Genomic DNA, 14,244 nt, shown 5'->3' on the forward strand with positions numbered 1-14,244 from the left:
GCCACATTCTGAACATTATATTAAGACATTATAAACTCATTGGGCTATTGATGAAGCCCATTTTGTTGAATTACATGGGCCATCGTCAGTTGGGCCCAAACGGAATCCCACGTGCCTGCCCCGTGACCTTCCTCATTTCTGCTACTCTGCACTCTCGTTTCCCAACCATGGCGGACGGCCATTCCTTCAACAATATCTCTCTCGGTGGTCGTGGAGTAATGAAATAGAGAATAAGAAAAAGAAAAGAAAAAAGAGATGAGAGATTTTAATCTCTCTCCCTGAACTCTTTTGGGAACTCTCCATCACACACACACACTTTACGCCATAGACAAACACTCTGCCACACATACACACACACTCACTCTCCGATACACAAACAAGCAGCACCTCCTTCCGGCGATCGCCGCGCCTCCGGCGACCGTGGGAAAACACCTCTCGTCTCTTTCTCTCTGTCTCAACCCCTAACCCCAGCACGAGCACACATAGGCTAGCCCCTCTCTCTGTCTGCGTTCGCCGCCTCATCACCGGATTCCAACGACTCCATAGGCTAGTCTACCTCCCATTTGTGTAAGGAGTCTCCCTACATCTTTTATTCATTTAATTTTATCTTCAATTGAAAGTTAGGGTTTATGTACAATTTTTTCTCCAAATTTGAATTTCAGCAAATTAGTTGCAAATCTAATTTGTTTAATGACTAATTAGTTTCCTAAGCATAACTGGGGAGCTGAATTTGGAGAAAAATATAATATTATTATGTGAATATGTTTTAGCTTAGTTTGGGGAATTTGTGTTGCTACTTGGATTTAGCTTGAGGAATTGTCATGCTAGCATAAGATAAATCTTAACAAATTACTAGGAATTACGTATTTTTATTATGAGGTGTTTTGAGACACCCTATAGTTAGAGTTGAATTTGATGATTGATGTTCACAAATCACAATAAATTACACATATGCATATTTGGGAATATACACTACTCCATGTTTAAACTAAAGTTGGGGATGAATTTTGAGTATTGATGCTAGATTATTTTGGTTAGTTTGGAACTCAAGCTATAATTTGATTACAAGACGTTGGTTGGGAATTTGGAGCATGGATAGAATTTTTAGCAAGTTACACATAAATTTAGTACTAACAAAAACTAAAAGAGAACTTGATCTATGCTTTAAATTGTTTTGTGTTGGTTTTATATAAGAAATGCATATTGAAGGTAATCCTACCTTGTGAGATCACGCGAGCAAGGAGATAGCGAAAGAGTAAAGTGATTCCATCGTCAAGGCGCTCTGGATTTTGAGGTAGTGTATTATTCTACATTAGTTCGTAATTCTTGAATTAAGTTTATGTTGTTACATATAAATTGTTGTGTTTTAATTGGTTATGCAAGTTTTCTTGTTCTTTTTGTTTTGTTTAGTAGATTTATTTTTATTATGGGATATTATTCATTTAAAAATTAAAATACCATCAAACTTGTTGGATTCATAACTAAAATACCTAAGGAATGCAAATGAATGCTGCAACTCTGCTCATAGTATAAAATACTATTATACATATGTTTTATATTTTTGTTCAAGATTTTTATTTTAATATTTTATCAAATCAAGTCTTATGTTTTTGTCAATAAAAAAAATATTAAACAAAAACATAAACATTATGATAATTAGAATCAGTTCATATTAAAGTATTTTAATTTATGAATCTAACTAATTCTTGACAGGATTATGGATTTTTTAATGATAAAAGTTCCATAATAAAAATAAATCCCATAATAAAAATAAAATTACTGAACAAAATTTAAAAAAAAGACATCTGCGTTTCATTCTTTACTTGGTGCGTTTGAACAGCAGCAATTGCTGTGATTTTCAACACAGTAGGGGATCTCCTCCCATATACCCTCACCCGTGCCTCTGCCTACTCTCGACTCCCAATCATGGCGGACGGTCATTCGTTCAACAATATCTCTCTCGGTGGTCGAGGAGGAACTGTGAGTGTTTATTTTTGCTCCATTTTGTTCATTGTCAAATTAATTCATCCTTGGTTACTGACTTATTGTTTCCTGTCCTAATTTTGGTGGTTATATACCCTAACCCTAGATTTGCGTTTGTGTGTGTGTTATTTTCGTCGAAAAAGCTGTACGTCCAGTTTGTTCTGTGTTAATCCATATTGTCGTGCCAAAATTAGAGGTATTTATGTTCGTTCTTTTCGTACGAGTGATCAGAATCTGTTGGTTGTTTTAGTGTCACTTACATAAGTACTAGGAGTAATTTGTTCTCTGAGTTGCCTTCTTTGGATAGCCTGTCGAAATGTGATACTTTTTGTGTCAAAACTTTCTGGGTTGATATGAAGAAGTTGAATTGGGAATTTCAAGGTGAATGAACGAGATTTTCCTGTAGAGTTACTTGAACTCTCTAAGGAAAAGATGCAAAAATCGAAACAAAGAAGATGAAAAGTTGAAATTAGCCCTTGCTTTGCTAGTTTTGTAATGTGAATATTAGTTTGTGAGAATCTTGTGTTGTTAGTCTTGTAGTAGTTCTTTTTTTCATTGAAGAAAGGATATTGAGACCTACCCTCCTTTGCAGAATCCTGGACAACTTAAAGTCCACTCAGGTGGGATAATATGGAAGAAACAAGGAGGTGGCAAGGCTGTGGATGTTGATAAATCAGATTTGCTGGGCCTTACATGGATGAAGGTACCTCGATCTAACCAACTTGGTGTTCAAACCAAAGATGGCCTCAACTACAAGTTCACCGGTTTCCGGGATCAGGTGGATATGTTATCTCTTTTCATGTTTATTTCATAACTGGAGCTCACAAGAACATGTAATTCAAGACATTCTTAACTTGCGTCATAACTGGATCAAACTTGCTGTAAGTTAAAAAGATGGAGTATATGGAAAAACTTTTTGGTTTATCGATTTGCGATGCAGTTAAAACTTAAAAGTGATCTGTTTTTACTCTGAATGCATTCTCATCACCACTTTGTCATGCCTCCAATGGGAGGAGTTACATACTCTAAGAATCACTTGGTATGATTACTTGTGCTTGTGGATGCTTTTTGTGCAGGATGTTGCGAGCCTGAATACATTCTTCCAGACCAACTTTTCAGTAACTCCAGAGGAGAAGCAGCTCTCTGTCAGTGGAAAAAATTGGGGAGAAGTTGATTTAAATGGTATCTGTATTGGTCACCTTACGTTTGATATATTCCTTCCGTTTCCATTACGTTGTTTGTCATCGTATAGATATATCTGCCGATGCTCAGTTGTTTCATTTGAAACAATGTCAACATTTTGTCATTTTTTTGCTAGTATGATATCCTATTGTTATCAAATCTTTGGAATCAAGTGAATATGCTTTTTTGATTTATAGATGACTGTTACACCCCTTCGATTCCCAGGGAATACACTTACTTTTCTTGTGGGTAATAAGCAAGCATTCGAGATATCTCTAGCCGATGTAGCACAAACCCAACTTCAAGGGAAAAATGATGTCATGCTGGAATTCCATGTTGATGATACAACTGGTGCCAATGAGGTACTTATAATTCCATGTAATTCGGTATTCATGGTTGTTTGGTGTTATTGCATCTATAGTGATACCTAGAAAATTAGTGTATAAGATTTATCATCAATATAGATTGATTTCTTGTTATTTGGTAGTAGTAATTTGCAAATTTGATAAATCTATTATTTCTTGCAGAAAGACTCATTAATGGAAATAAGTTTCCACATCCCTAATTCAAACACTCAATTTGTTGGTGATGAAAATCGACCTTCTGCTCAGGTATTTCATTTACATGAGTCCCATATGTTGGTTGTCTTTCAGTCATTTCAGTATTAGTAATATACCCTTTTCGCAGGTATTCAGAGACAAGATTGTCTCAATGGCAGATGTTGGAGCAGGAGGGGAAGAAGCTGTTGTTACATTTGACGGGATTGCCATACTTACTCCTAGGTGGGTTACCTTAGTTTCTAGAATAATTTAGAAGAAGTTGCAGACCCGACATCAGTAACTTATCTCTGCTGCAGATTTTCTGACATTAATTTTTGTTCAGGGGACGATACAGTGTCGAACTTCATCTTTCCTTTTTACGTCTCCAAGGACAGGCTAATGACTTTAAAATTCAGTACAGCAGCGTAGTTCGTGTTTTTTGGTTACCTAAGGTACTCTTCTTGCCCTTCTTGAAAATCCTGTATTTGAATGGTATTTGCACATATCACTTTTGGGAAATCTACTGTATTTATTGCAAAATTGTTTCGTCGAATAACGGGAGAGTGCCTATTTCACAAATCATCTCTAATGGTTGATTTAACATTTTTTTTCTTGCAGTTCAACCAACCACACACCTTTGTTGTCGTGACACTTGATCCACCAATTAGGAAGGGCCAAACCTTGTATCCACATATTGTGATGCAGGTTAGTATTTGATAGCTTAATTATTTTACTTCAACATGAAATTTGAGTATTAATTTGAAGTTTTTATGAGATTCTCCTTTTTTAATCTCATCTACAGTTTGAGACTGATGCTATTATGGACACCACTTTATCAATGAGTGAAGACCTTTACAATTCCAAGTACAAAGAAAAGCTTGACCCTGATCACAAGGTAATGACCTACTATTATATTATAGAATGCTGATTCACCAGTTGATCCTTGAAGATGATTCACTGGATCTCAAACTGCTTTCTTCACAATTGTATTATAAAGTAGGTTGTCCATACCACATTTGCCTTATATTCCTCTCAATAACTTTATTTCATCTTTACTGGATCCTCTGTCGCCATGGAGGCCTTCCATTTTGTCTGCTTGGGAAGCTCAGAGAAAATATGCCATGACATCATATTTTTGTTCAAATTTCAGGGACTCATCCATGAGGTCTTCATTACTATACTGCGTGGATTGTCTGGTGCCAAAGTCACCAAACCAGGAAAATTCCGCAGTAGTCAGGATGGTTATGCTGTCAAGTCATCACTCAAAGCTGAAGATGGGGTTCTCTATCCTCTTGAAAAGAGCTTTTTCTTTTTACCTAAGCCACCCACTCTAATTCTTCATGAGGAGGTACTGTATGTAGATATCTTTTGGGCTTCTTTACCATGTTTGGATAAAATGGCACCTGAAAACTCTTCTGTCCAATATACTTAGATTGACTATGTGGAGTTTGAGAGGCATACTGCTGGAGGTTCAAACATGCATTATTTTGATTTTCTCATCAGACTTAAGACTGAGCAGGAGCATCTTTTCAGAAATATTCAAAGAAATGAGTATCACAATCTCTTTCAATTTGTCCAGTGAGTGCCTCTTGCTTGTTACCTTCTTATTATCTGATTGAAGTTCATTAGTGAAGTTGGTCATAACTTGGTGTCTGATATTATGATTTTTCAGAGAGAAAGGTTTGAAGATTATGAATTTCAATGCGGGAAGTGTCCCAAATGCCGAAGGAGTTGCAGCTGTTTTGCAGAGTGATATTGATGATGCTGTTGATCCACATCTCGAGAGAATCAGGAACCAAGCAATTGGAGATGAGAGTGATGAGGAGGTGCAGTGTCTATTTCCTTTTTCCTGTCTCTGAAGTACATCACGTGCAGATATTTGCAAAATGCAACTACAAACTACAATTATATTCTGATTGAATCATTCATCACTTAATGTACAAACTTAACCACAGGATGAAGATTTTGTTATTGATAAAGACGATGGTGGCTCCCCCACTGATGACTCCGGGGGAGATGACTCTGATGCTAGTGATAGCGGAGGGGAGAAAGAGGTGACATCTCTCTCAGTCTTATGAGTACATTTTTTATTTAGATTTGAATATTGAATATGGAGCCCGGCATGAATATATGGTGTGGTCCAGGCAACACCGAAAAAGAAGCCCAAGAAGGAACCTTCTGCTGTGAAGGCGTCATCTAGTAGGAAAAAGACTAAAGATGATGATGATGATGGAAAGAAGAAGAAACAAAAGAAGAAAAAGGATCCAAATGCCCCCAAGAAAGCAATGAGTTCCTTCATGTTCTTTTCTCAAGCCGAAAGAGAGGTTTGTACAGCCTAAATATACACAAGTTTGTTTGAATATGTGTCTGTAATTGTGCCCTTAACTCAATTTGTGTGCAATTTGATGCAGGATGTGAAGAAGACTAATCCAGGAATTGCGTTTACAGAAGTAGGAAAAGTACTAGGAGAAAGATGGAATAAGATGACTGGTATTTACCATATTCCACTTTCTACATAGCATTTCTTTTTACGAGCCCAAGGCTGACGCTATTGTGTCTGCAGCGGAGGAGAAGGCTCCATATGAAGCAAAAGCCCGAGCTGACAAGAAACGCTACGGTGATGAGATCAGTGGCTATAAGAATCCACAGCCGATGGAAGTTGACTCACCAGATGGATCTGACACCTCTTAGAGTTCCATCGCTGACAAACTGTCCGAGGTTTCATAAGCCTTCAGTAGCTGATAAATGTGTCATTCTTGTTACAAATATCTGTGATGTGGCTAATTTAACCATGTTGATGCATGTGCTTATACAAAATTTTATTATGTGCAACATTACCTGCTTCGACTGGCCATATATGAGATTTAAGTCTGGGAGTGGGATATATATGATTCCAGCACTCCCACACCATCTTCAATTTTCAATATGCAAAAATAAACAAGGGAAGAATATATTAATAAAAAGTCCAAAGACTCTGAATTAACAATGTATCCATGCAATATAAATTCAAATTTTGATAGTTAGATTACAAAAATGAAAGTTAAATAAATTCCCTGATTTGCCGCGGAGGACAAGCTGGCCATTCGCTGATTTAATATATATATATATAGGGTAGCATTAAATTCCTTTTACCCCTTTAGATACTATTTCCTTCTTAATCACATCCATTAGATTAGTATAATGGATGGACTAGATGAAGCCTCACAAAATCATCCTGTGTTGCATTATTAGGTTCATTCTGTGCATTATATGGGTAAAATTGTAAAACAGCCATGAATTAAAACGGCAGGAGCGAGATTTCAGCGAGATTTTCATAGACCTTCCATCTACCCACTCTCTCTCTCACTCCTCAAACCCACGATTCAACATCGTCTCCCCTAATTCCCCCCTCCCCAATTTCCAAACCCTAGCCGCCACTCCAAGCCACCGGAAATCAACAATTACACGGAGAAGAGAATTCTGTCAGATTTTTCTCACTCGCTCGACGCAACAACGTTTTAATCGGTGGAAGACTTGCAATCAACAACAAGGTAGGGTTCCTGATTTTGGGTTTTTCAATTGGGTTTTTCTTCAGTATTGATTGATTAGTTTGCTAAATCGGAGCAACTACACGGAGAAGACGAATTCTGCCGGATTTTGCTCACTCGCTCGACGCAGCAACGTTTTAATCGGTGGAAGACTTGCAATCAATAACAAGGTAGGGTTCCTGATTTTTGGTTTTTCAATTGGGGTTTTATTCTCTGTTGTAACAAATTCATTATATATACCGTTTGTTACATTATTGAACTCTATCTGCTGCATCATTTAGATCTGCCATTGTGGTAGATTTAATTTATGCTACATTATATGGACTTGTTGGTACATAACTAATTTGCATGAAAAATGAAATAGCATTTGGTAATTTTTTTTATTTTTTTCCTTGAATCATCTACTTTAACTTGACTATATTGAAGTTAATAGTTAATTACTGCTTTACAATTGGGTATTGCTCGATTTTTGAGGAAGTCTTATTGTGTTGTAGTTCCTGGTCTGTATCACAGAACAAACAATGTCTAAGAGAGGAAGACTGTTCAAAAGCCAACCAACCCAGAATGCAGGTGAGCAATGTAATGGAGTAGTTGTACATTGTGGTAGGCGGTTGTGTACATTATGTTATTTTTATATGGTGAAACTATTGGTTGCATAGTATGCAATTAATTCTATTGAATTTTCTGTGCCCCCAAGTTGTGTTGTTGCGTTGGAGTGGATGTTTTAGTTCGTTTGTGCATTATTTGATTGCTTTCGTACATTATTTGCTTGCTTTTGTACATTATTGTTAATGTCGTGTCTAATAATCCTATTTATTATAGTTGTGATGTACGACTATATTTATTTAATGTATATTTCTTACTGAGTAATGTACGAATATAGTATTTTAATATATGTTTTTCTGATTCCGTTTGTGATCAGATGGGCCACCATGATTCGAGAAACTCTACAACACTGAAAGATATAGAGAATGACAAGGAGAAGCATACGTGGAAGAGAAAATATTGACATTTTTTAGTTTGTTTTCAAGATATATTGTTTTTTATACTTGCTTTAAGTCGTACGTTATTTAGTAGTTAAGTATTACATTGTTTTGGAGTTGATCTACTTTATAATTTTATCTCTACTATTATTATATTATAAGTTTACTATATACGTTTGACCCATGGATTGGTAAATCCAAAGGGCATAAATTCAAGTTCTTTGTAACATTATTCTCTGTAATCAGTACATTATTCACTGTTACGAATGTACATTATTAGATACTATTGGTACATTATTTACTGTACCAAATCTAAATCAAATATTAAAAAATAAAATTTAATTCATATGGTGGTACTATACCCTAGTCCCATGGGTTGCTAAACTCAAGGGGAGTGATTCAAACTCTCTGCCCTTTGTGATGGTTCCGTTTGTGAGTGGGTACTACAACTTAGTCCCATGGATTGCTAAACTCAAAGGGCATGAATTCAATTTCCTATCAACATTATTCTGTTCAATTTGTACATTATTCACTGATCCATGCACATTATTAGATAATATTGGTACATTATTTACTGTACCAAATCTTAAACGCATTAAAAATTGAAATTTAATTCATGTGGTGGTGTTATAGCCTAGCTAGCAACCCATTGGGAATGATTCAAACTCTCTGCCCTTTTGTGATGGTTCCGTTTATGAGTGGGTACTACAACCTAGCCTCATGGATTGCTAAACCCAAAGGGCATGAATTCAATTTCCTTTCAACATTATTCTCTTCAGTCTGTACATTATTCAATGATCTGTGCACATTATTAAATACTATTGGTACATTATATACTATACCAAATCTTAAATGCATTAAAAAATAAAATTTAATTCATGTTTATGTTGCTATAACCTAGCCCCATGGGTTGTTAAACCCAAGGGGAATGATTCAAACTCTTTGTGCTTGGTGATGGTTTGGTTTGTGAGTGGGTACTAAAACCCCATTGATTGCTGACCCAAAGGGTATGGATTCAACTCTCACCAATCATTAAATACTTACACAAGTACATCATTTAGTATTACACACGTACATTATACGCCACTTGACGTACATTATTTAGTTCTACTTAGCCTAAACATTATTCCCTGAATCATGTACTTAATTCAACAATGAATTTTGATGTATGAGTTAGTAATATGCCCTAGCCCTATGGATTGTTAAATCCTATGGTAATGGCTCTAACTCCCTTTTAGTAGTCAAGGTTTTGTTAGTGAGTTAGTACTATACCCTAGCCCCATAGATTGCTAAACCCTTTTGAGAATGGATTTAACTTCTGTCACACATTAAACTCATTGTAATCTACATTATTCAAAGACGACATATACATTATACAACTATAATCGTACATTAATACAATCTGCATTATACGCTTAACATTGTACATTATTTGTCGAAAATTTACAAGCTATAACTTACGAAAAAAACACGAAAATCTGTAAATGTCAGATGGATTTCATGAAAATAAAACGATAATTGATGCAAAATAATAGTAAATACAAGAACGAACTAATCATAAACAAATACAGAAAACCATTGATGTCAATTACACGACTAATACAATAACTTTCTACCAAAATTTATCAATAATTCTCGAAATCGATGAAAGAATTAATTAAATGACTTTCTTCCATTGTTGAAAAAACCGAAAGGAATCGAGGGACACCACCAAATTTTGGAAAAGAAGAAAGGGAAATGAACGACTTCTCTCACTGATCGGTATATTTCGAGAAGAAATATAAACCCAGAATTCTTCGATTTAGAAAAGAGAGAAAAGATTAGGAATGAGAATGTCATCAATGGAGAACTCACGCTGAAAGTTTAGGGAGAGAAGAATGATTTCAGTGTGTAATCGTGAAAAATAATTGCTGTAATCTTTAATAGAGATAATTAAGGGAATTACCATAACAAACTAATTAGTGTATACTCAATTTTACCTTTTCGATTTTTTTAAATAATATAATTAAATACATGTGGCACTATTTTCAGCCATTAGATCTTGAAAATGGATGGTCGAGATTGAGAAGGAAATAGAACAAAAGATAGAAAAAGTATATGAATACATCCCTCTATATATATATATATATATATATATATATATTTTATTACTATTGGTCGTGTATTCGATAGTTGATGCCTTGCCAACACATATTTTGTTGACAATATATATATGTGATTGGTTTAGGACGTCGATAACCTTCAAGGATGACAAATGGATGTGTACCCTAGACTCCAGATTGGTAATTTTTTTTAAAATTGGAAACATAGACATAAATTTATACTAGTACAATTTAAAAAAATAATTTATCCCAAAATCTATACTCTAGCAGACATAAACATAGACATAAAGTATAGTCTACTATACTTTATCTATGTGGTTTTTCCCACTTTCAAAAGAATCAAATCAAAATCGATACCTGCAGCATGCCACATAATTAGAGCATAATAACATATGCAAAGGAAAAGGGTATATGCTTTAATTTTGCATAAATTTCAAGGCATAGCTATTATTTTATTTGCTTATTGATTGGTAAATGTAGTTAAACGACAAACTGATTCAGTGGTTTAATGTACTCCATGAAGCATCAATTCAAGATGGAGAGTTGTATCATCGTGTTTTTGAATTAATATATTAATATCTCTCGCTCCACAGTGCCCAATAAGACATTATATATGTGACTAAAATGTCTACTAAACTGCAATCTCTAAAATACTTATCCTTTTGTATCGTGGGTATTGGTAAATAATTATATACTAGTAGTATATTTCAATAAATACGTGTGTATAGAGGTGTGTATAGAGGAGTGATCAAGGTCTAACTAATTTTAAGTGTATAACTAGAGAATAAATTTCAGTTACTCATTATCTTAATCTAATGACTAAATTAAGCATTCATTTTCTATTAATAAAAATTGCAGGGGATAATTTGAGAAATCAACTTTGTTCCATATTCTCACATACACATCACATTCATGCATACTCTCTCTCTTTCTCTCTCTCTCTCTCTCTCCGTGAAGGAGGTGGAGGAACACGAATCAACCTCCTCTCCGGCGACGCCCTCCTCCACCGGCTTCCTCTTGCAGCTGCCTCCCCCTGTCATCTCATCTATGTGGCCCACCGGCTGCGTCATCGTCACTTCCTGCTCCCCTTCAACCTCCTACCGCTTCGTCTTCATCTCCGGAGTGACGTAATAGGCTTCCAAATAAAACGTGCTTAAAGTGAAGTATTTCATGCTTAGAGCGAAGTGAAGTGTTTGTGGTCCATGCTTATTGTGCATTGTTTTTTCAGTTCAGTGAAGTAAAACGTACTTAAAGTGAAGTATTCCATGTTTAGAGTGAAGTGTTTGTGATTTGTGCTTATGGTGCACTATTTTTTCATCTTAGTGAAGTAAATTGTGCATAGAGTGAAGTATTCTATGGTTAGAGTGAAGTATTCCATGCTTAGAATGAAGTCTTTGTGATCCTTGCTTATAGTGCACTGTTTTTTCAGTTCAGTGAAGTAAAACGTGCTTAAAGTGAAGTATTTCATGTTTAGAGTGAGTGTTTGTGATTTGTGCTTATGGTGCACTATTTTTTCATCTCAGTGAAGTAAATTGTGCATATAGTGATTAGAGTGAAGTATTTCATGCTTAGAGTGAAGTCTTTGTGATCCTTGCTTATAGTGCACTGTTTTTTCAGTTCAGTGAAGTAAAACGTGCTTAAAGTGAAGTAATTCATGTTTAGAGTGAAGTGTTTGTGATCATGCTTATAGTGCACTATTTTTCATTTCAATGAAATAAGACGTTCTTAGAGTGTAGTATTCCATGATTAGAGTGAAGTGTTTGTGATCAACATATATGTACGCTATAAGGCATTCAAACATCACTATAAGGTATTGAAACATCACTATAAAGCATATTCACAGTACAAGTATTCAATTATTAAAAAAAATAGCTTGTAAAAATCATCTGAAACTACATAGCTATGAACTAAATAAATAAAAAAAGAATTTAACATAAGAATATTAATGTAAGTTATGAACTGACTATTGAATTTGAATGAATCGAATATGTTTACGGTGAACGAAATGACACATGTTATTAACTATATCACATTCTATAAAGTTTGCAATCATTTTTTCACATTTATGTCCATGTTTTTGCTACAATCTTCATAATGCCTTGATGTTGCCATGGAGTTAGTCAATGACTCATGGTTCATCTTCAACAACATTAATGCGCTGCAATACTTTGATCTTAACCTCTGATTCAGTTGCTCTATACCCTTCTCTTCGTCTTTCTTTATGTATATATGTAGCTTTCGAAAGATTAACACAAAGTCCTATCATTTAAAGAAAGTAAAAAAAGATTAATATCAACATTCAACATAAAGCCAAAATAATTCACTGTAATAAGTATATACTTCACTGTGATCATAATATACTTCACTGTGATCATAATATACTTCACTCAAATGGAAAAACAGTACATTCACATGTTATTATACTAGTTCACTGTAAACAAAATATACTGCACTATAAGCATAATATACATCACTTAAATGCAAAATAGTACACTCATGTGCCAATATAGTTCACTATAAAAACAACATACTTTAATACAAGCACAATTTACATCACTCAAATGTCAAAATAGTATACTCACATGTCAATATATTTCACTATAAACACAATATACATAACTCATATGTCAACTCACATGTTAATATACTAGTTCATTATAAACACAATACTAATTCACTATAAACATAGTATACTTCACCGTAAGCATAATATACTTCATCAAGTTCCAATCGTGATTCTTTTCATCCCTGCAGATCTCTCTCTCTCTAGAAAGACTATGCATAAGAATAAGATTAGTGTGTGTAAATGTGTATTTTTTTTCATTCCCGTAATTCACAATTATAGTTTGAAGCACAGTTGCAATAGAGACATAAACATATATACTTTTATCCAATCAGTGTAGTAAGTATATACATATATATAGAGAGAGAGAGCTAACAGTCACCGCTAATGGTTATATGATCCCAACCGAAAACAACAATGGCTATACCACCACCGATCTCTCTCCTAACGCCACTCCAGCGAGACCCTTCGCCGCAAACATTCCATGGCCCAGCCCTACCCCAACGTTGGCGTAAATGATGACTAGATGTTGAAAATTAGCGGGAAGTAAGAGAAGCAGCTGAAATGAGAAACAGAGATAGAGGAAACGGAGGAACCCTAGGTTTCCATTGAGAGAAGAGAGTGGAAAAGAAGAAGCGCAGTGGGTTATGGCGAAACGATGCATTTTTCAAAATGAGTGTAATTGATTTTAACCCTAATTTTTGTAAATGACTATTTTGCCCCCGCCTTATTATAATGAACTAGTTCATTCTTATAATGAAGTAAAATCTGGGACAATTTCAAAAGCATATGTTAAATATCAACCCTTAATTTTCTTGATCGTGTGGCTGAGATTTATTCTCTAGTTATATATTTAAGGGATGGTTGTCCTATATCACTACTCTTTGTACATAAATTCTTTGTTAAATGCTTATGAAATAAAGTATTAATCCATCATATATATCTAGCACACTCTTATCGCAATTTGAGTTACACATATGCTTAACTTAGAAGAATAATTTAAAAGGTTATAGTAATACATAGGTTGCCAGAATCTAAATAGTATAGTTGAGCAAGTATATGCTTTGATTGGATCCAAAACATGAGGTATTAAGACTGGTAAAAGATTAAAGATGCCTTTAACGTTTAACCCCTTTTAGGATGAGTTGCTTCTGGTATTGAAGTAGGATATTCTCAGTTGAGATTAACATTTGCGATTAATAAATACAAAGGGCATAATACTTGCATTTATGGAACCTCAATCTAGAATCATATGCTCTTTTTCAGATCAGAATTATAGCAATTATAATCATTTCACAAGGGTATATTACTCGGCAATTGGCATCGTGGGATAACAAATTCGAATAAATAATTGATAACCAAAGT

General features: G+C 34.8%; 1 protein-coding gene and 1 long non-coding RNA gene across 4 annotated transcripts; both read left to right on the forward strand.

The window, feature by feature from the left end:
- The first annotated feature begins 109 nt into the window (after positions 1–109).
- On the forward strand, positions 110–6,538 carry LOC125215188 (FACT complex subunit SSRP1-like). Of its 3 annotated transcripts, none has more exons than XM_048116532.2 (18): positions 110–567; positions 1,210–1,294; positions 1,868–1,980; positions 2,576–2,761; positions 3,060–3,165; positions 3,391–3,527; positions 3,693–3,776; positions 3,853–3,947; positions 4,048–4,156; positions 4,323–4,409; positions 4,507–4,599; positions 4,855–5,052; positions 5,137–5,282; positions 5,377–5,530; positions 5,660–5,758; positions 5,849–6,028; positions 6,116–6,194; positions 6,268–6,538. In XM_048116532.2, exons 3-18 carry the CDS (start codon positions 1,927–1,929, stop codon positions 6,393–6,395), a joined length of 1,935 nt encoding a protein of 644 aa, XP_047972489.1. In that variant the 5' UTR covers positions 110–567; positions 1,210–1,294; positions 1,868–1,926; the 3' UTR covers positions 6,396–6,538. The 3 variants fall into 3 exon arrangements, with proteins under 3 accessions (XP_047972489.1, XP_047972486.1, XP_047972487.1); XM_048116529.2 differs by having other exon boundaries at positions 111–567; positions 1,841–1,980; XM_048116530.2 differs by having other exon boundaries at positions 111–567; positions 1,844–1,980.
- Positions 6,539–7,024: 486 nt separating this feature from the next.
- LOC125211204 (uncharacterized) lies at positions 7,025–8,322 on the forward strand. Its single transcript, XR_007174477.2, has 3 exons — positions 7,025–7,401; positions 7,726–7,801; positions 8,154–8,322. It is a non-coding gene; the product is annotated as an uncharacterized LOC125211204 (long non-coding RNA).
- Positions 8,323–14,244: the final 5,922 nt, after the last annotated feature.

Source organism: Salvia hispanica, chromosome 3 (genome assembly GCF_029641045.1).
Source record: "Salvia hispanica isolate PSC_SH4W2 chromosome 3, Shi_PSC_v1, whole genome shotgun sequence".
Taxonomy (NCBI): Eukaryota; Viridiplantae; Streptophyta; class Magnoliopsida; order Lamiales; family Lamiaceae; genus Salvia; species Salvia hispanica.